We start from the raw sequence: 21,027 nt of genomic DNA on the forward strand, positions 1-21,027 counted from the left end.
AGGGACAGTCGCCCTTCCTCACCCGCCCTAAATTTTCTTAGAGACACACACTCTCTCTTATCTTCATCACTGGTGTAGGACAATCTTGAAGCAACCAAAAGCGACAGGCTGGAGGTCGCCATCTTGTACGGAAACTGAAGACCCGGCGGGGCCGAGGGTTAAGTCTTGCGGGAGGGAGGACATTTTTACGGGACGACGTATTTCCGTTTCCTATCAGCCGGGTCGTTTTTTGGTTGGACGGTCTTGTTGCGGGGAGGGAGGGGGAAGATTGTTTGCTGATTAGAAGCTCCGCTCGCGGAAAGGTAAACTGAGGTAAAGCTGCGCAGGGGGGTTTTCGCTGTAGGCTGTGTCGGGGGGCTGTGCGGAGGCACGGGGGCTTGGGAGTACGGAAAGGGGTGCGCTTGGAGATCGGAGGCTCGTATTGTCCTCCGGGCTGGGAGAGGACCGGAGAGGCGAGGCTGGGGGTTACAGGGTGAATTGCACAGCCGGGAGGGGATGGAGAGGGATGTGCTGAGGAGCAGCGAGGTGGGGAAGAGAGGGTTGGGGGCTCAGAGGGAGGTGCAGGTGCTGATTGGGGAGGGGCTGCGGTGACACGAGCCGGGACATGGGGAAGATTCGGATCTGAAGTCCTCGAGGGCCGAGGAAAGAAGTTGAGGTAGAGACTGGGTTTGAACACAAAAGTGTCAGGGGGTGTTGGGGGGGGCGACTAGAGTAGTGTCCCCCGGGAGACTGGGGTTGGGAGGGGCTGGTGGCCAAGATTCTGATGCTGACACGACGGTAACTTGGCCTTTGTTTCTCCTGCAGCTCCCCAGGGACGCTCATCCCCAAGCCTCTGCTTGGACCAAGCCTTCTCTCTCTCCATCTGCCACTGCAGCCTGGAGGCCCTGCCTCCACCCTCCCGAATGGTGCTCCTCTTTGCAGGCCTCGGCCCAGGATCCAGGCCCCCCTTGCTCCTTGCCTTGGAGCTGTTGCTCCTGACCCCTCTTCGTGGACTCCCAGTGGGGAGGGGAGAACTTCCGCACAGACCAGGCTTTAGTTCCAGGAACCTCACTGGCAGTTTGAGCCTCTGCCTCTAACCGAGTGTGAGGTTTTTTTCCTGTGTGCCCCCCTCCCCACACCTTTTCCTGCCTTTTGAGAACAGACACCCTGCTCCTTGCCATCCAGAGCCCACGAAGCCTCAAGCTGGGGCCCTGGTCTCAGCATGTCAGTCCTCTCTTGTGCATAGGGCTCTGCCCTTTCCCGGCCAGTATGGCTGATTTCAGAAAGGCTCCAGGAGGACGAGAGACCCCACAAGGGGAACTGCGGCCAGAGGTGGTAGAGGATGAAGTCCCTAGGAGCCCAGTCGCAGAGGAGCCTGGAGGAGGTGGAGGTGGCAGCAGTGAGTCCAAATTGTCTCCAAGGGAGGAGGAAGAACTGGATCCTAGAATACAGGTGAGGACACTGAGTGGAGGGAGAGAAGGGAGCCCAGACACCATACTTGCTGAAGAGCTGTAAGGTAAATGTATCAGTGTACTTAACTGGGGTGGGAAAGGGAAACAAGTTTGTCCAAAAATCATTGCAATATAGTGTGACAAGTGCCAAAAGAATTGTGTGTCCAAAGTATTGATGGGAATACGGGGCAGGCCCAGCCTGAGTGTTTGGAGTGTATTACTTACTGAAAGGTTCACCAAAAGACACCAACGTCAAGTTGGCCATGGGTGCCGGAGGTACACTTTAGGGTAAGGGCAGAACTGTTTTTTCTGCATAATCAGAGGGGCTTGCTAGCTCAGAGGTGCTCTTTGTTTTAGATTGAGATCAGGGGACTCAGATTGGGAGACACTTTTGCGACTGAGTAGGGAATTTTTCAGCTGTGCCTCTCATGAGCATTCACATCTGTAAGATGCAAAGCCTTTCAAATATTAGAAAGGTGCTGTCATGTTAAGGCTTGGGAGCCTATGTTGTAAGCATTTGTATCAGTTGGGGTCCATCGTTTGTACACATTTCTAGCTCTCAGGATTATGGATCTACCAGAACAGTGGAGGACCAGTTTATTGCCTTGGAGTGTTTACAGTCTGGTTGATTGGACAGGTAGATCATTGTGTAGGAGACTTAAGAGCAGTAGGTGAGGTGACTGTGACTATGTTGGGGGAGGGACGGGCTGGCCAAGTAAAACTGGGTTGTAATGTTTTAGGGCATTGTCGACTCCTGTGGAAGTTTCTTGGGCAGGTGGTGTATGTTTGGAGCCTGTCTGCCATTGGTCAGGTTGTATCTCCAAGATTATGTTATTGGGGAAGCAGCGGTTGCCCTCTGAGTAGCAAGATCATCCCAGGACTGGAATTCTGGCACTTCTCTGTCAACAAACTTTGTGCGTTGCAAAGAAAGCAAAGCCACTTGCCACTTGTGCCTGTCCTAGTGTGGGATTCCGTGAGGCCGTGTGTGTCCTGGGGCTCCTCTCAGACTATGTTCATGCTTGTAATGGAGCATTGATGAGCTATTCATTTCTGGCATGAGTCAGTAATTTCTTTCTGCTGTTCTTTATGGCACTGCATTGAAAACAGTTTCATTTCTTTTACTAATTCTAGTGATTTGTCATCCATTAAGGAAATACAAAGCCTTGAGCTAGCTTCAAGCAGCCTCTGCCCCAAGATGTGTGATTTTGTGAGTGTTAGCTAGCTTCCCTGGGCTCTTGTCTCTTTGTCTCTAAAGTAAAGGATTTGCGTACGTTACATTCATTGTGTTCAGCACTGTGATTCTTTCTCTCCCCCTTTCTCCCTCCCTCCTTCCCTTTCTTTCTTTTTTCTTAGTATTTTTTTTTTTTGAGGTAGGGTCTCACTCTATCCCAGGCTGACCTGGGATTCACTATGGAGTCTCAGGGTGGCCTCGAACTCACGGCAGTCCTCCTACCTCTGCCTCCCGAGTACTGGGATTAAAGGCGTGCGCCACCACACCCGGCTTCTTAGTATTTTTTTTTTTAATCTTTATTTATTTATTTGAGAGACAGAGAGAGAGAAGGGGCATGCTAGGGCCTCCAGACACTGCAAACAAACTCCAGACACGTGCGCCTCCTTGTGCATCTGGCTTATGTGGGTCCTGGAGAATTGAACCTGAGTCCTTTGGCTTTGCAGGCAAGTGCCTTAACCACTACGCCATCCCTCCAGCCCTCTTCCTTGATTTTCAGACATATTTTGTGTATTTATTTGAGAGAGAAGCTGAGAGATAGAGGCAGACTGAGGGAGTGAGGATGGGTGTGCCAGGGCTTCCTGCCACTGCTAATAAACTCCAGGTGCCACTCAGTGCATCTGGCTTTATGTGGGTACTGGGGAATCAAACCCCTGGCAGTCAGGCTTTGCAAGCAAGCACCTTTAACCATGGAGCGATCTCTCCAACCTCCTTTCTTTATTTCGATAGGCTCTTAAGGTATCCCAGTCTGGCTTGGATGACCTTGAACTTTGATCTTGCTACCTCTACCTCCTGGGTGCTGTGGGAACTGGTTTGTACCACCACACCTGGTTTATATAGTGCTGGGGATGGAAACCAGAGCCTTGTGCACACTAGGCCAGCATTCTTCCAACTAAACAACATTCCCCATGACTAATTCCTTTGCTTGTTTCTTGGTGAAGGTTTATATACAGTGCTTTGACAATGTGCTCTCTGTTTCTTGAGGAAGAGGGCTGTGTAATGGACTTCTTAGACCTTCCTAAAAATTTCTTGTTTTGCTTCGCTTTGGCTTCTTTGCTCAACCTCTTCTGCTTCTGTGTCTTTTCCCAATAACCACATAGGCAAAGGCAGTAGAATAAAAAAGTCACATTTATACTACACTGCCCAAAAAGGTAGACACCAGCTTCATGTGGCTACATAAAAAAAAAATCAATGAAAATAAAAAATGCATCTCTCCAGTATTGTACTGACAGTGCAGAAATTGGGCATTTCTGCTGCCATAGACAGTTCTCTCAGATGAGCTCTGAGGGTCAGAATCTCCCGAGGAGACCGATCCCTTTTGCCTCCAGTGAGCTTGCTGAGTTGCTGGTACTGGTACTGGAGAGGCAAGCTGGACCCCAGTTTCTTTTGCTAAGTTGTTTAGCACTTTGTGGAATGTGGTAGGCACACAGGAGACAAGGTCTTGTCACGTTGTTCTGCATCATTTGATGGGTGGCCAGTGCTTCAGCCTTAGCAGGGATTTCGTGTCTTGCTGAGTGGAGTGACGCCTTGTGTGAGTGATACCTCAGGGAGGAGGCCCGGCAGTTTGCTGTTCTGCGGTTGAGCTCTTCAGGATGCCAAGGCAGTGAGGCTGTGTGCATATTTTGAGGTCATTTGAGTGTTGACAGTGCACCAAATCACATTGCCTTGATAATGTGTTTCAGTCCTCTGCTCTCGGCGAGTGTCTGTTTTTCTTGATTCTCAGTGCATTTAGTGTGTCTCCACCCACAGAGCCATCAAAACCCACCAGGGAATTTAAAAGCACTTACTGGGCTTTTGCATTCTCTGTTTGGGTGTGGTAAGAAGGGATATTGAAGTACAGCCAGGGCTGAGTCCACTGGGCCAAAATGCTTTGGCATGTTCTGAAATGCCCAGAAGTGGCTATTCTCAGGGTAAGGGTCTCTCTAATGTGAGGCTTGGGTCTCTTGGCAGTTCGTGCACGTGGTCTGGCGATTCCTGTAGAAGTTGGAAGGAGGCCATTGTGATCCCTGTTGCGATGTGCTTCCGGCCCTCCAGGGAAGACCACTGGCTGTGTCTCTATGTCAGGACCTCATTGGAGTTCTCCAACTCTTCTTTCTAGCTCCTGGAGAGGGTTTTCATGAGGGGAAGAAGGGAGGTGGTGCTAGGATGGGCCTGTGTCTGTTCTCTGTTTTTAAAAAAGATTTTTGAGCCAGACATGGTGGCTTTATTCCTTTAGTTCTAGCACTTGAGAGGCTGAGGTAGAAGGATTGCCATGAGATCACAGAAATCCTGTGCTCGAGTGAGACCATGTCTAGGAAAAAAAAAGATTATTTATTTTTTATTGTGTGTGTGAGAGAGAGTGTGTGTGTGTGTTGGAGGGGTGCTTTTGGATTTTCTGAGACAGGGCTTATATAACCTGGCCCTGGAATTCATTATGCAGCACAGACTGGTCTTAAACTCATAGTGATCCTTCTGCCTTTGCCTCCTGAATACTGGGTTTACAGGCAAGAGGCACTACTCCTGGCCTCTCTGCCTCCTTTTTAATGTGGGTGCACTCTCCTCTCCTTACTTTTACAACCTGTGTCCTCATCTGCAAGTGTTGGTTGGTTTAGCTCTCACAGGATAGTCAGGGTGCTGAGTATTTGCTTGTCCTTTTGATGGTGTTAGGGAGGAACCAGGAGCGTCCACAGGAGGGGAAGGAACATTTGTCATTGAGTGCCCATGCTTTGAATCAGTAGCCTGGCATTCTGGGAATGTACTCAGAGTGCCTCAGGAAGGTCACCCTCCCTGCTGGCTCCTGGCTTACTGATGGATGATGGATGCTGACTCAGACTTTGTCCTCCCTGAACTACATTGTTTTTTTTTACATACAGGTTATTTTTATTTCTTTTTGGTATTTGTTTGTTGCATATGACTTCCAATGTAAATAAATCAAATTATAGTACTTGGAGTATCCATAAGACAAATAATTTTAGTCTTAGAGTCCATTGGTAATTTATACCCATCTTATAGCAACGTAGACAAATAAGAAAATACATCGAGAACTTGTTCTTTGTTTTAGCCAGACAAAGCTCTTTTCTAGTATTCACAAGTGAGCTACTACCATGTACAAAGCAAACAGCACAGAGTTGTCATACACAGTTCATATATCCCAAGCCCTTGAATTCATTGACAAACTGCTAAAGGTTCATTACAGTCTCAGAAGGACTTTAAAAATCTTTCTACCTCAAGTTATAGTGAGCTAACGAAATCAGAATCTTGGTTCTGGTGTTTTGAGATGTGTTTATAGCTTTCCAGGGGGATTTAGGATAAGGACAAGAAGAAAAACCACTTCTTTGGAGCATTACCATTTTCAATTACTCGCAAGTAGTACCACAAATTAATATGAAATAGTTTGCTGCAGTATTGCGGGATTTATTTTACCAATGATACCTAATTATTGTCATATGTTCCACTCAACTTCTACTCACTTTGCTCTTGACTGAAACTAGTAGTGCAGTTGCTCTTTGATGAGCTGGAAACCGATCAAAATGCAGTAGCACTCCTGAGCAATTCTGATACGTTTCTGTATGGGATATTCAGTCAAGTTTCCTTTTCTTCTTAAATACTTTTTGTTATCTTTTATCTTAGAGAAAGAAAAAGGCAGAGAGAGAGATGGGCACACCATGGCCTCCAGCCACTCCAAATGAACTCCAGACACATGTGCCACCTTGTGCATCTGGCTTACATGGGTCCTGAGGAACCCAACTGGGTCCTTAGGCTTCATAGGCAAACGCCTTATCCACTAAACCATTTCTCCATTCCAGTCAAGTTTCTTTTCTGCAAATGGGTATCTTGATTTTATAGGTTATTTGCTTAAATATTAGGGTTTGTTTCTCAGAGCTATCTATTTTTATATACAAATTGAGCATATAGTACAGATTTTTCCATGTGCTCATTTTGTTTCATATTTCCTCCTCCTAGAATTTTACATGTAGTCAGTTTACTTATTACAATCATGAACCATATCTGATGGTGGTGAGAAATAATAACTAAGTTCACACTTTACACAGGTATGCAGCATACCAGTATCATGTAGAATAGTGTCATAGCCTGTTGCAGTTAGGTTCACATTGCTGGTAGAAACCATACCACCAAGAGCACCTTGTGAGAAAAAAGGTTTATTTTGGCCTACAGACTTGAGGGGAGGCTTGGCAGGGGAAAATGACGACATGAGCAGAGGGTGGACATCACTCCCTAGAAAACATAAGGTAGACAATAGCAACAGGCGAGTGTGCCAAACACTGGCAAGGAGAAACTGGCGATAATACCCATGACCCCTCCCCCAACAATGCACTGCCTCCAGGAGGCATTAATTCCCAAATCTCCATCAGCTCGGAATCGACCATTTGGAACACCTAAGCTTATGGGGGACACCTGAATCAAAACAACATGTTCTGTCCCTGGCCCCCATAAACTGATAACCATAACCATCCATGATATAAAATACAATGCATTCAGTCCATCCTTAAAAGTCCCCATAGTTTTTATCAATCTTATTGATCTACAAACATTCCCACAGACAGATCTTTTGAGCCATAATACCAAAAAAAAAAAAAAAAACCAAAAAAAACCCATAAATGGCACACAGAAGAAACACATTGCAAAAGATGGCATTGGGCATAAGAAAAAATATTCAACCAATACAAGATTTAAAACAACCAGGGTAAACATCAAACTGTGAAGCTCCAAGTCCAACAACTCTAGCGAATGACAAGTCTCCAACTCCAGTAATTCCAACCACCAATAAGTCTGTAGTTCCAATTCCGCCCCTCCAACTAGGCTACTCACAGTCCTGGAAAACTTCGTCTGGGCCCGGCACCTCTCCCTGGCAGCCGTCTTGTGGTCCCAGCTGCACCACTGGGTCTCCAGTGCAACCCATGGTTCATCCTCACAGCTCCATGGGCTCCATGCAGGCAGCCAGCAAACCTGCTTTACACTGTCCATGGCCATTTCCAAAATACAAGATCGTGTTGCAAATTCAATGATCCTCTCTTTCTTACATTTCTTATACTTCATAATACCTGGTGGGGTGCCAGTTCGTTAATTCAGGGGGAAATAAATCTGACTTTGAAGAATAGAATACTCCTTAGCATTCAAGCCCCTTCAATAGAGTCTACATCCTTCCTGTTGCCCCAGTGCAGGTCAGCTGGCCCACTGTCAAAGGTTGTAATCTCTCATACAATTGCAGCTGAAGAGGCAGCAGTTTGGGTCCAAAGATTTCATTTTTGCTATGCCATATCTCTCTGCTCATACCAGTCCATTTCAACACAAAGCAACCCATGGTCCGGCGTCCCCAATGCCCAGAGGCTCCGTCCGCTCTCCCCGCTGTCCTGTGACACGGGCCGCACAGTCGTGTCCAAAGTCCCCAAACTCCAGGAAGGAAACGGTCCTGGTGTCGCCCCAAGCTGGAGGACGGGCCGTGCGCTCCGACACAAAGGCGCGCGCTCTGAACTACATTTTTGCTGAATACCTGGAGTTCCTGGTGGAGCAGGTCAACTGGAATGTGTTGCCAGTGCCTCGGTTCTTGCTGTCTTGCTGTGAACGTTCTCCAGGCTGCCTGTTCTTCCCATGCTTACCCTGCCTTCCACACGTCTCTCCTCCCCTGGGCTCTCGTCCTGTTAGAACTTAAAACAAAAATACTTCATTTATTTTCAAGAGGAAAAGAGAGGCAGGCAGGCGTTCTGGGCCTCTAGTCACTGTAAACGAAGTCCAGATGCATGGATCACATTGTGCATCTAGCTTTATGTGGGTACTGGGGAATTGAACCCAGGTGGTTAGGCCTTGTAGGCAAGTGCCTTGACTGTGGGGCCATCTCTCCAGCCCCCAGCTACAGCTTTGAGACCAGAAAGACCTCACTAACAGATTTCTTGTTTTGTTGTTTTTTAAAAAGTGTTTTATTTTTTTATTTATAAGAGAAAGAGGCAGACGGTGGCGGGGGGAATATATATGGGCATGCCAGGGCCCTCTAGCCACTGCAAATGAACTCTAGATACATGTGCCACCTTGTACCTTGGCTTTATGTGGGTACTGGGGAATCAAACCTGCGTCTTTTGGTTTTGTAGGTAAGTGTCTTAACTCCTGACCCATATCTCATTAACTGCTGACTCCATTGTTTTAAAATATTTTATTTGTGCTGGGCATGGTAGCTCACGCCTTTAATCCCAGCACTTGGGAGGCAGAGGTAGGAGGATTGCCGTGAGTTTGAGGCCACCCTGAGAGACTCCATAGTGAATTCCAGGTCAGCCTGGGATAGAGTGAGACCCTACCTAGAAAACACCAAAAAAAAAAAAAAAAAAAGATATTTTATTTTTAAGGAGGGGGAGGAGGGAGAGAGAGAGAGAGAATGGGTGTGCCAGGGCCTCTGGCCACTGTAAATGAACTCCAGATGCATGCGACCCTTGGTGCATCTGGTTTTATGTGGGTGTGGAGAATTGGTTAGGCATTGCTGGCAAGCACCTTTACTGCTGAGCCATCTCTCCAGTCAGTCCATGTTTTGTTGTTTATTTTAAATTAAAATTTTTTTTTTAAATTTTTGGTTTTTCAAGGTAGGGTCTCACACTATCTCAGGCTGACCTGGAATTCACTATGGAGTCTCTGTCTGGCCTCGAACTCATGGCAATCCTCCTACCTCTGCCTCCTGAGTTCTGGGATTAAAGGCGTGTGCCACCATGCCCAGCATTATATTTTATTTTTATTTAGTTATTTATTTGACAGAGAGAAAGGGGGGGTGAGAGAGAGAATGGGCGTGGCAGGGCTCCAGCCACCGCAAACAAACTCCAGATACATGTGCCCCCTTGTGCAGCTGGCTTATGTAGGTCCTGGGGAATCGAACCTAGGTCCTTTGGCTTTGCAGAGAAATGCTTTAAGCACTAAGCCATCCCTCCAGCCCAGTTTTGTTGTTTTTTAGATAGGATCGCACTATCTTGCACTCATTACCCCCTGGTGTGGCTTCCCTGGCGCTGGCATTGCAGGTGTGCCATCGTGCTTGCAGCAGGGGGCGTCATTGAGGTGTCCGTTCCTGTAGAGAACTGTCTGCTCCCGCTGCTGCCTTGTAGAAAGAGCCCTGTTGCTTTTCCAGTGGGGACAAATTATGTACTGTCAAGGCTGGTAGTTTGACTGTGACTCCTTTGGGCCATGGAAACAAGTGGGGGCCTGAATTTTTGGCTCTTGGGCTGGGCTGCTCTCCTAAGCATCGCAGGATGGTCTTTACCTCCCTGCTCCTGGCCTCTGGCGTTGGTGTTTATTGCATTGCTGAGGTTCGTCCTTGCGTCCTTTCTCTGCTTGGGGTGTGGCTTCTCCTCAGTTGTCGCTCTTCTTTCCTAACTAAACGTCCATGCAGAGACCGCCTTGGTCCCAGACAGTGGTTATAGTGGCAGGAGACTTAGATCAAAGGGTGGACCCTGCATTTAGAGCCAGTTCTGTCACAAATTCCCAGTCTCATTGCTTATCTGTTGAATGTGTGAACGAGCTGTGGTAATTTCAGCTGCTGAGGGACAGGTTGCTTCTTCTAGACAGCTTACAATTCCACACCAGAAGGTTGCCCACAGGCAAAGATAGCGACTTCCACAGTGACACATTTTTTATTTATTTTTCTGAGGTAAGGTCACACTGTAGCCCAAACTGGCCTGGAATTTACTATGTAGTCTCAGGCTGGCCTTAAATTCGTGGCAATTCTCCTTACCTTTGCCTCCTGAGTGCTAGGATTAAAGATGTGCACTACCTTGCCTGGTTAAGACTTTGCTTAAAAGAAAAAAAAAAGTGTGGTTAATGTTGAATTTGCTATGTTGGGTTAACTAAAATGTATTGCTTACATTTTTAGTTGTTTTACATTTATTTATTTATAATTTTTTTGTTGCCTAGGCTGACCTAGATTTCAGTTTGTGGTCTCAGGCTGGCGTTGAACTCAAGGTGAGCCTCCTATCTCTGCCTCCCAAGTGCTGGGATTGAAGGTGTGTGCTACCGTGCCCAGCCTGCTTTTACTTTTTTTTTTTTAATTGATTTTATTTCTTTACTTACTTGAGAGAGAGAGAGAGGAGAGAGAATGAGAATATGGATGGGTGCTCTAGGGCCCTCAGCCACTGCAAACAAACTCCAGATGCATGTGCCACCTTGTGCATCTGGCTAATATGGGTACTGGGGAATAAAACTCGAGTTACTAGGCTTTGCAGGCAAGTGCCTTAACCACTCTCCCATCTTTCCAGCCCTGTTTTAATTTTTTGTTTTTTTTTAAATTATTTTATTTATTATTTATTTATTTGAGAGAGGGAAAGAGGCAGAGAGGGAAAGAATGGGTGCGCCAGGGATTCCGGCCACTGCAAAGGAACTCCAGATGCATGCGCCACCTTGTGCATCTGGCTTATGTGGGTCCTGGGGAATCGAACAGAGGTCCTTTGGCTTTGCAGACAAACACCTTGACTGCTAAGCCATCTCTCCAGCCCTGTTTTTGCTTTTAAAACGTGGTTGCTAAATAATACTCCCTTTATGTGTTTTTGACCTATATCATCTGTCAGGCCTTTGTGGATCTGTGGCCTGCATTGCCTTGAGGTTCCTTTCTCTCCACTGGGAGCACAATGACTTTTACTTACTTCTGTCCTCTGATCCCTTCAAGCTTACCTGCCATCTTACTGTATCATAGGCCGAATGGAAATAGGCTCTGAGGAGTTCCCCTTGCTTTTGGGAAAGGGCCCGTTATCCCTTCCTCTACGTGGAACATGTGCCTGGATCTTGTCTTGCTCCAGTAAGGGACCCTGTCATCCCTGAGGTGCCCGTGCCCATCCCTCACACAGCCTCGGTACTGCCGAGAGCCTGTTGCCTACTTGCTGGTCCTCTCACTGCCTGTATTCGAAATTCTGGAGTCTCATGGTACAGAGATAAGGGTGCAGTAAGCCCGTGCTCAGCGAATGGCCTCACGGGCCAGGGAGGAGAGCAGGAAGCAAACCCTGAACAAGAGGAAGCGGCGCAGCCAGACGGAGAGAAGACTTGAGTGCCACCTTGCCGAGCGCCTGGCACTGCGTTCTCTGTGACACAGGTTCCTCGCCTTAACGCGGGGCTTTACCACTCAGTTCATGGGGTGACCTGTGAGGGTGAGATCCATTAGGTGTCCGACAAGGCGGCCTTGACAGTCCTGCCTCCACTTCCTTTCCTTTTAACAAGTGCCTTGCCTCCATCCCCAGTGAGCTGGGGCTTCCTCTGTGTGCTGCCCGGCTCGTTGGCTACTTGGCTCTGACTCACCTCCTTCTCTGGCAGGAGGAGCTGGAGCACCTGAACCAGGCCAGTGCGGAGATCAACCAGGTGGAGCTGCAGCTAGACGTGAGTGCGTCCTCGCTCACCCCCTTGGGTTGGTCTCGGGAGGCATCTGCATGTGTGTTTTCCCTGATGAACACAGTGGTGGACAAAGGAGCATGTCTGGGAAACAAGTTTCTGAGACCCACACCCCTGCTTTGCTTCTGCCCTGTCACTTCGCCAGGAGGCCAGGACTACCTATCGGAGGATCCTTCAGGAGTCAGCAAGGAAGCTCAACACGCAGGGCTCCCACCTGGGGAGTTGTATTGAGAAGGCCCGGCCCTACTACGAAGCCCGACGACTGGCTAAGGAGGTATGGCAGGACCTACTCGGAGCGCCGCATTGCGCAGGGTCTGGCCCTGAAGTCAGAGCTCTGTGTGTATTTTTCAATTTTTATTTATTTATTTGAGAGCAACAGACAGAAGGTGGGAGGGAGGAAGGGAGGGAGGGAGGGAGGGAGGGAGAGAGAGAGAGAATGGGTGCGCCAGGGCTTCCAGCCACCGCAAACAAACTCCAGATGCATGCGCCCCCCTTGTGCATCTGGCTTACATGGGTCCTGGGGAATCGAGCCTCGAACTGGGGTCCTTAGCCTTCACAGGCAAGCGCTTAACCGCTAAGCCATCTCTCCAGCCCAAGACAGTGTTCTTAATCCTACAATGCACAAACTTTATGCATTTTATGTACATAATTTATTTATTCATTTAATTATTTTAAGATAGTGATGTGCTAACTTTTCCTGTGGAGTTGTGAACTAATGTCTACTCACACTAGATAGGGCATCAGTGGTACACCAGAGGGACCATTCTGCCCATGTCCAGTTGGGTGAATCAGTGAGTTTGTTGGGCATGACAGTACGATAAGGTCAGCATTCTGCAACAGACGACCTCCCTGTTCACCCTGGTCAACCTCGACCTTGGGGCAGTTCTACTGCCTCAGCCTCCTGAGCTGCCATGTCTGGTCACTTCCTTTTTTTCAATCCAGTATGGTAAGGTGCTAGGTAAGGGACAAATTGTCTTGAAAGAAGCTTATTCCTACTTAGAAAGGACATACGATGCCTTGCCATGCAAGGCCCAGGGCACACTCCCCACCAGGACAGTCAGGAGGTAGAAATGAAGGAGGAAGAACAGCCCAGAGCTTTGGTTATGGCTCTCCCATGGGCAGGCAGGGTTCAGTAGAGGAGTGGTTAGTGGGAGTGCTTTTGGTAAGCCCTGGGTTAGACCTGTAGCATCTTGTCTGGCACCTGGCCCTGAGGCCATCTGGATCAGGGAAATGCTGGGTCCGTGTAGAGGAGGTGGCTGGAAACTGCGCTGTGGGTTGACTGGTTTGCCTGTGAAACTCACAGCGGAGTTGTGTGTAGGAATTTCCTAGCCGTAGGGGGAGGGGCAATGTCTTCTTAGTCATCAAGGCCCTTAAGATGTGAAAGCGTTATAGAGTGGAAAATATGACTAATATAACACAGGTGATCAAGTAAGTTTTTTGATTTTAAAATCACTTTGATATATATTTTACAAAAATGAGATTACACAGTATATGCTATTTTTTTGGATTTTTTTGTTTTATTTATTTATTTGAGAGCGACAGAGAGAGAGGGTGGGGGGAATGAGCACGCCAGGGCTTCCAGCCACTGCAAACGAACTCCAGATGCGTGTTCCCCCTTGTGCATCTGGCTTACGTGGGTCCTGGGGAATTGAGCCTCGAACCAGGGTTCTTAAGTTTCACAGGTAAGCGCTTAACTGCTAAGCCATGTCTCCAGCCCCAATATATGCTATTTTTGTTCATTGAATTAAGATATAAGACCAGAGATCTAGAAAATGGGTTCCAATTTTTAGATAGTAAAAGTATATCATTTAAAAAGACTTATGAATATTTTCTCAGATATACTATACTGGGCTGGAGAGATGGCTCAATGGTTAAAGGTGATCACTTGCAAAACCTGCTGTTCCAGGTTTGATTCCCCAGAACTTTCATGTAAAGCCAGATGCACAAATTGGTACATGCATCTAGAATTTGTTTACAGTAGAAAGAGACGCTGGCATACTCATTCTGTCTCAAATAAATAAGAATATTAAAAAGTAGATATACTGTTACTCATTTATTCAATTTCCTGTAACTGAAAACTTGGGTTTGTTTCCAAGTTTTTACTTGATTAGTACTGATAAGTACTCCTTATCTGAAATGCTTAAGACCAGAGATGTTTCAGATTTTTCTCCATATTTTAGAGTGTGTTAATATACATAAAGCAATATTTCTATGATGGGACTCAAGTATGAATACAAAATTCATTGTATTTCATAAACATCCTATGCACCTAGCCTTCAGGTAATCTTATGCAAGTATTTTAAGTAATCATGATATGATTCCATGGTGTGGAAAATTTCACTTGTGGCATCATGTTGGTACTCAGAAAATTTCAGATTCTGAGCTGGGTGTGGTGGTTCAGGCTTGTACCAGGCATTTTGGAGGTGGTGGTAGGGAAATCAGAATTTCAAGGTCATCCTCAGCTGTGCAGTTAGTTTGAGGCCAGCCTGGACTCCATAAAACCCCGTCTCAAAACAACAGCAAAACAAAGCAGCCAAAGTAAAATAAAACCAAGGATTTCTCCAGAAAGTTCCTGATTCTGCAGCTATTTCACTTTCCTCATCACTTTGACCAGTGTCTGACAAGAATCAACTTTAGCCAGGAGTGGTGGCACACACCTTTAATCCCAGCATTCAGCAGGCAGAGATAGGAGGATTGCCACGACTTTGAGGCCAGCCAGCGACTATGTAGTGAATTCCAGGCTGGCCTGGGTAAGACCCTACCTCACAGCACTGAGAAAAGAATCAACTTAAGGGAGCACGGGTGTATTCTGGCTCACAATTCTCTGGGACAGTCCACATGGGGTGGGGTGGTGGGGATAGCTTGCTTTTGTTTTCATTTATTCCAGGACATGTGGTCCATTTCATTAGCCACCTTTCAACTGAAACTACTAAGATTTTGTGGGGTGAAAGGCCAGCAGCCTTGGAGAGCTAGATTTCATGCACCCCTATCCATTGAGAAAGCCAGATTTCACACACCCCGCAGTATCATTCTTTTTAAACATTAATTAATTAATTAATTAATTTTTTTACAAGAAGGGAGAGGAGAGACAGAGAATGGGTGTGCCAGGGCCTCCAGCTACTGTAATCAAACTCCAGATGTGTGTGCCACTTTGTGCATCTGGATTTGTGTGGGTTCTGGTGAGACTTTGCAGGCACGTGCTGTGACTGATGAGCCATCTCTTCAGCCCTTGTTCTTTTTAATATTTATTTATTTATTTTGGTTTTTCAAGGTAGGGTCTCTAGCCCAGGCTGACCTGGAATTCATTATGGAGCCTCAGGATGGCCTCAAACTCACGGCGATCCTCCTACCTCTGCCTCCCGAGTGCTGGGATTAAAGGCGTGCGCCACCTCGCCTGGCTCTCTTAATATTTATTTCTACACATATTTTTCCCCCCTGATCCATTCCTTATGAAATAGTCTACAGAATGTTACCTTTACATACATTTGTTCATAGGTTAATTTGGGGAGTGAAGCGGACACTGCCTGTGGGCCTCCTTTCTCTTGTTCTTACTTCTGTGTGTGTGGACCATCCGTGGTGGAGTCCCCCAGGGCTCCCCATCTTGACGGCCCTCTCTCCTAGGCCCAGCAAGAAACACAGAAGGCAGCGCTGAGGTACGAGCGGGCCGTGAGCATGCACAACGCCGCCCGCGAGATGGTGTTCGTGGCTGAACAGGGAGTCATGGCTGACAAGAACCGCCTGGACCCAACCTGGCAGGAGATGCTCAACCATGCTACCTGTAAGGTAAGGGGGTGGTGCCAGCGGGGCCACTTCTCGGCTTCAAGAGCTTGTTTGTTTCCCCTTCATCACCTTACCTCCTCCTGTTCTCCGTACTCTGGCCATCCCTCAGCTTCCATTCTGTTTCAGGCAGAACCTGTTCCTCGCTCTGCTCTGTTTGGCCATAGTGCTTCCACTATTCCGTTTCCATTTCCATTTCCCTGTGACCTGGAATGGCATTCTAGGCTCTTCTCTTCTGCACGTGGTACTAACCCAGGCAGTGCACCTCTGGTAGCATCTCTGCAGTCAACATTCACATCTGTTAGGTTTAGCGTTGTGACTCCTTCCTTCTGTTTTCACTCACTGGACTCTGCTAGTGGAGTATTTGTTCTTTTTCAAGTTGCCCAAAGTAGTGGCACTGAAGGTGGTCTGGGGAGGGGAGGGTCCCGACTCTGAAGGTGGTCTGGGGAGGGGAGGGTCCCGACTCTGAAGGTGGTCTGGGGAGGGGAGGGTCCCGACTCTGAAGGTGGTCTGGGGAGGGGAGGGCCCCGACTCTGAAGGCGGTCTGGGGAGGGGAGGGCCCTGGCATGGACGCACTCTACTTCTAGACTGGTGTGTCTCCGAACTGCACAGAGGTTGGGCGTGGCAGCCAGAGAGGCTAGTACACAGCTGTGGCTCCCCACACAGGGCATCTGCTGTCCCTGACACCTAGTCTCGGGTACTGAGGGCTCCTCCAGGTCCAGAGTGGCTGCAGCTGTGCAGTGCATTCACAACCACTCCTCCCCTGCTCTTGAGGGATTGAGATCACTGCAGCACCCTGCTCCTGGCATTAGCACAGCTGAATGGCAGGTGGCAGAGGTCACAACGGACACAATGATAGGAAGAGGTACCTGTGGCTTGTGCTTGGCATCCAGTTCTTGAAGGCCAGGAGTCTGGCAGCAAATCCACAGGAGACGGTGAAAAGCTCCCTTGTGGCTCCTGAACCCAGCGTCCTGCACCTCTCAGAGGCACTGCAGGCTGGGGTGTTCCAGTTCGGACCCCCCCAGGGCACTGTGTAGGTCGGCCGCCTGGGGCAGATACCAGGGAGGCGTGTGCTCCGTGTCAGTGATGTGTGGCCCCTGCCAGGTGAACGAGGCCGAGGAGGAGCGGCTTCGAGGAGAGCGGGAGCATCAGCGAGTGACACGGCTGTGCCAGCAGGCGGAGGCTCGGGTCCAAGCCCTGCAGAAGACCCTCCGGCGAGCCATTGGCAAGAGCCGTCCCTACTTTGAGCTCAAGGCCCAGTTCAGCCAAATCCTGGAGGTAGTTGAGGGGAGTAGAGAAAGAAGGGCACTGGGACTGAAGGGAGAGGGCACGCGGAGGAGGGCAGTGGACTGAAGGGAGAGGGCAGGCGGAGGAGGGCAGTGGACTGAAGGGCTTCCATGTGCGAGGCACTGCCCCGGCCAGCGCGGAGGTGAACAAGGGCCCGAGGAGAAGCTAACCTGGGTGGGAAAAGGCAAACAGACACGAGAAGGAGACCATGCTAGGTGTATGTCAAGGCCTCAAGAATTTATTCTTACATGTAGGTTTATATAGGGTTGTAGGGGGAAGGGGACGTGGTCAGGGCAAGGAGTTGTAGGGGAAAGGAGACGTAGTTAGGGCAAGGATCACAGAGTTATTGGTTAAACCGCAATGCATTTGTTTCTTCATCAGCTACCGGCAGGATGGGGGAGTGTTCAGCCAGGTGTACGATCCCATTGTTTCTGGTAGTTGAGTATTAGGTGAGGAAGTAGAAACTTAACTTGCTATATGGCAGTTTCTGTTAACATGGCCAAGGTTTGGTTCATAGCTCCCAACAATGCATGAGGCCAGCCAGACCAGGATGTGCTCAGTTCTGCAGGGGTGGGAAGCCGAGGCGACCATTTGTGTTGGCAGAGAACATGATTGGTTAAAGGAGAAATGAGAAAGATAATTGGTGGAACCCAGGGATGGCGAAAACTAGTCAGAGTTAAAGAGAAATGGTGATGATGAGGAAGAGGAGTAGCTGGTAGGTATGAAAACCCGGGAGGAAGGCCAGCAGGACTCAGGGCAGGAACCACTCAGCATTGCTGGGAAAGAAGATTCAGAGGAGGCAGCCGGGCTGTGGTGCTGCGGGCGAGCTTCGCGGGGTAGGGCGGCACCTCACCCGTCCCGTCTCCTCTGCAGGAACACAAGGCCAAGGTGACAGAGCTGGAGCAGCAAGTGGCGCAGGCCAAGACCCGCTACTCAGTCGCCTTGCGCAACCTGGAGCAGATCAGCGAGCAGATTCACGCCCGGCGCCGGGGCCTGCCGCCCCACCCGCTGGGCCCGCGGCGTTCCTCCCCTGTGGGGGCTGAAGCTGGCCCCGAGAGCATGGAAGATGGGGACAGCGGGATTGAGGGGGCTGAAGGAGGGGGCCTGGAGGAGGGCGGCAGCCTGGGGCCCGGCCCCGGTCCCGACACCGACACGCTGAGCCTGCTCAGCCTGCGCACCGTGGCCTCTGACCTCCAGAAGTGTGACTCGGTGGAGCACCTGCGGGGCCTCTCCGACCATGCCAGTCTCGATGGCCAAGAGCTGGGACCCCAGAGTCGGGGTCGGCGGGGCAGTGATGGTGGAGTCCGAGGCAGTCGCCACCAGCGCAGTGTCAGCTTGTAGCTCTGTGGCAAGGGTGCGGGCTTGACCTCCACCGCGGGCAGTTAGGGCCCCACAGGCCTCTCCTTCCCTCTGCTCTGGGGTCCTGTCTGCTGCAAGGGTCTTGGTCTCCAGTGCTTCCCGGGGAGGGGTCCGCTGCGTCCCAGTCCTGTCTGTCCTGCTTCCTCCCTCCCTCGCCTGTCCCCTCAGGAGGCAGCTCTCTCTTTGCCTTACCCACTTTGAAGGCTTGCTCCCTGCCCTCTCTTTCTCTCTCGTCCTATTGGCTCTTCACAGGTTCTGATCCCCTCTACTTTGCTCTTTTCTACCCGACTTCTGTCTGGCTTTCCCCCTCAGGGAACTTGTGGAAGACACAGGAGGCTCATCTGAGGAAATGAGTGCCCTGGTCTGAATGATTGGATGGTTCCTCACCTGTTGATCCCTGGCCCTGCCCATCCCTGAAGGCAGCTCCCCAGGGTGCCCTAGGTATGCTGCTAAGTCCTGTGGCCCTGTGCCCTTGTCCTTCTGTCCCAGCCTGCCTGTGAGTGCAGTGTAAGAAGTACTACGTGCCTCTGGAAGACACCACCTTTGTAAATGCTCCCCCTTGTGACCAGAGCCTCTGCGCCCTCCAGCAGAACTTGGGTCCTGCCAGTGTCAGGGTGGGGAGCCCGACCACCTACATGGGGAGTATGGCCAACTCCAGATGGCCCTGAGTGTGCAGTGTCCCAGACGGGCTGAGCCCTTACATTGCCAAGGTGCTAGTGAGTCCGACAGGGATTGTATTGGAGCTTAGTAAGACCCTGAAGGCTGGGACCTTGCCATTCCTGCCCCCTCTTGTGCAGCTAGGCTTGCTTCTTCTGGGTGGACTTGGACTGGCTCAGTGCCCTCCTACGGGTGGCATTAGGGAATTTGGTGCTCAATTGCTCTCCTTGTTCTTCCCCACACCAAGCTACCTACTCCAGGACCCCTTGGGAATCACTCAAGCATGGCCACAGAGCCCCTGTGCAGAGGAAGAACTGGTGGAGGTGAGGGCTCAGCCCTCAGAGCTGCTCCAGGTGCTGGTGGTGCTCCTGGAGTGTGCGTGGGAAGCAGGCCTGGGTGTCTTGGGAGAGCTGAGCTTGCTCTCCTGCCCCGGGAGGATGCAGAGCTCTTGCAAGGTCTGGGAGCAGTGCACCTCTGCATCTCCCAAACGTCGACCTGGAGGATGGCCACAATGAGAACCTGTGGGGTTTGAGGTGGCCATAGGTGGAGAGAAGTGGAGAGAGGACGTGAGTGTGAGTGTGCATGTGTTGGTGTGTGTGGGAAAGGACCAGCACTGGCTTTATTTAAATAAAGTAGTTTATGTAACAATAATGTTTACTGTCCCTGTGTAAGGAAGAAAGGGTGAGGGTAAGGGGGCTCTTTAGACACTGGTCTTGGCTCAGGGTGTGGGGCCAAATGGGGGTCATTGAGAAGTGAGGGGGAAAATGTGAGGTCTTGGTTGGCCACAGCTCAAATAGGGCTTTGTGTGAATAAAGATTGAGAGCCAGCCCCTGGCCGGCCATGTTGAGGTGATGGGTGGTGGGAGGAATTGGCGCAGAGTCTTCCTGTGGATGGGCCCTTATGGAGCCAGGCAGTGAGAGTCCCAGCACATAGCGAGGGGACAGTCTACTAGGAACACTTCATTTGTCAAATAAACACACAGTGTTTCAAGTAGGCATTTTTTTTTAATCCCTAGTGATATTAGGAGATCCTTATGTTGAATTGCCTGTTGTATATCTGAAGCTAAAATTTGTCAGATGACTTCCAAGATGGAGCGTGGCTGGTTTGCGGATGGAAGGGGTTTGAGTGTGTGGACCCCCAGGTGAGAGAAGCCTGAATCGTCCGATAGAATCAGCTCTGGGAAGGATGTGAACTGAGGAGCTTCTAAGGTGAGCATCAGGTACTAGGGACTTGGCTCAGTTGGCAGAGCTAGCTGGTTAAATCCTCAACAATGCATAAGTTGTATATGGCGGTTCACCTTTAATCCCAGCGCTCAGGAGGCAAAGGTAGGAGGATCACTGAGTTCGAGGCCAGTCTGGGATTACAGAATGAGTTCCAGGTCAGCCTGGGCTAGAACAAGACACTACCTTGAAAAACAAAACTACCCTGATCCTGGGCCTCTACCACCAAGACCCTGACCTCCTAACCTCTGCTGATACAGACGCCTGGTGCAAGATTGGGCCATAAGATGCACAAAAAGCAAAACCCCTTAGTGAACATCAGGTGTGAGGTGTGTGCTAGATGCAGGGAGACTGGGGCACCGAACCAACCTCATTGCTGTCCCAGGTGACATGGCCTGACACGTAGCCCCGGCATGGAGCTGAGTCTCCACAAATGTGTGCGTGCCTCATCCGAGACACACATACTCGTCGTTGGGGTGTTTCTTGTCCACTTGGGAGAAGCTTGCTGACCCTCCTGGTCTCCACCTTTGCCTAAAGGGGTAGATGGCTTCGCAGGGACAGATGGCATGGGAACTGCCCATCTCTTCTTGGGATCCTGTGCACCAGGAGCTTGACAGCCCTGCCTGCCAAGGCCTGGGGAGTGTCACCCCAAAGCCCATTCCTTGAAAACTGGTTGCGTTAAATATGTAAATGTGCTGAGAGATTTTAGAATAGCTATAAAAATACG

General features: G+C 49.6%; 1 protein-coding gene across 3 annotated transcripts; it reads left to right on the forward strand.

The window, feature by feature from the left end:
- The first annotated feature begins 212 nt into the window (after window positions 1-212).
- Window positions 213-19,728, forward strand: LOC101600526 (SH3 domain-binding protein 5-like). Of its 3 annotated transcripts, none has more exons than XM_045153411.1 (8): window positions 213-302; window positions 805-1,431; window positions 10,540-10,587; window positions 11,926-11,988; window positions 12,146-12,274; window positions 15,622-15,783; window positions 16,882-17,055; window positions 17,938-19,728. In XM_045153411.1, the coding sequence occupies exons 2-8, from the start codon at window positions 1,249-1,251 to the stop codon at window positions 18,403-18,405; spliced, it is 1,227 nt and encodes a 408-aa protein (XP_045009346.1). In that variant the 5' UTR covers window positions 213-302; window positions 805-1,248; the 3' UTR covers window positions 18,406-19,728. The 3 variants fall into 3 exon arrangements, with proteins under 3 accessions (XP_045009346.1, XP_045009345.1, XP_045009347.1); XM_045153410.1 differs by having other exon boundaries at window positions 219-312; XM_045153412.1 differs by lacking the exon at window positions 10,540-10,587 and having other exon boundaries at window positions 219-312.
- The last annotated feature ends 1,299 nt before the right edge of the window (window positions 19,729-21,027 follow it).

The sequence above is a fragment of the Jaculus jaculus genome, chromosome 6 (genome assembly GCF_020740685.1).
Source record: "Jaculus jaculus isolate mJacJac1 chromosome 6, mJacJac1.mat.Y.cur, whole genome shotgun sequence".
NCBI classification, from domain to species: Eukaryota; Metazoa; Chordata; class Mammalia; order Rodentia; family Dipodidae; genus Jaculus; species Jaculus jaculus.

Bases quoted from the DNA above. Each gene is read 5' to 3' on its own strand.
- LOC101600526 (XM_045153411.1), top strand. From the start codon at position 1,249: ATGGCTGATTTCAGAAAGGCTCCAGGAGGACGAGAGACCCCACAAGGG. The intron at 11,989-12,145 runs GTGAGTGCGTCC...TCACTTCGCCAG, and splicing joins AGGTGGAGCTGCAGCTAGAC to GAGGCCAGGACTACCTATCG. The intron at 15,784-16,881 runs GTAAGGGGGTGG...GGCCCCTGCCAG, and splicing joins TCAACCATGCTACCTGTAAG to GTGAACGAGGCCGAGGAGGA.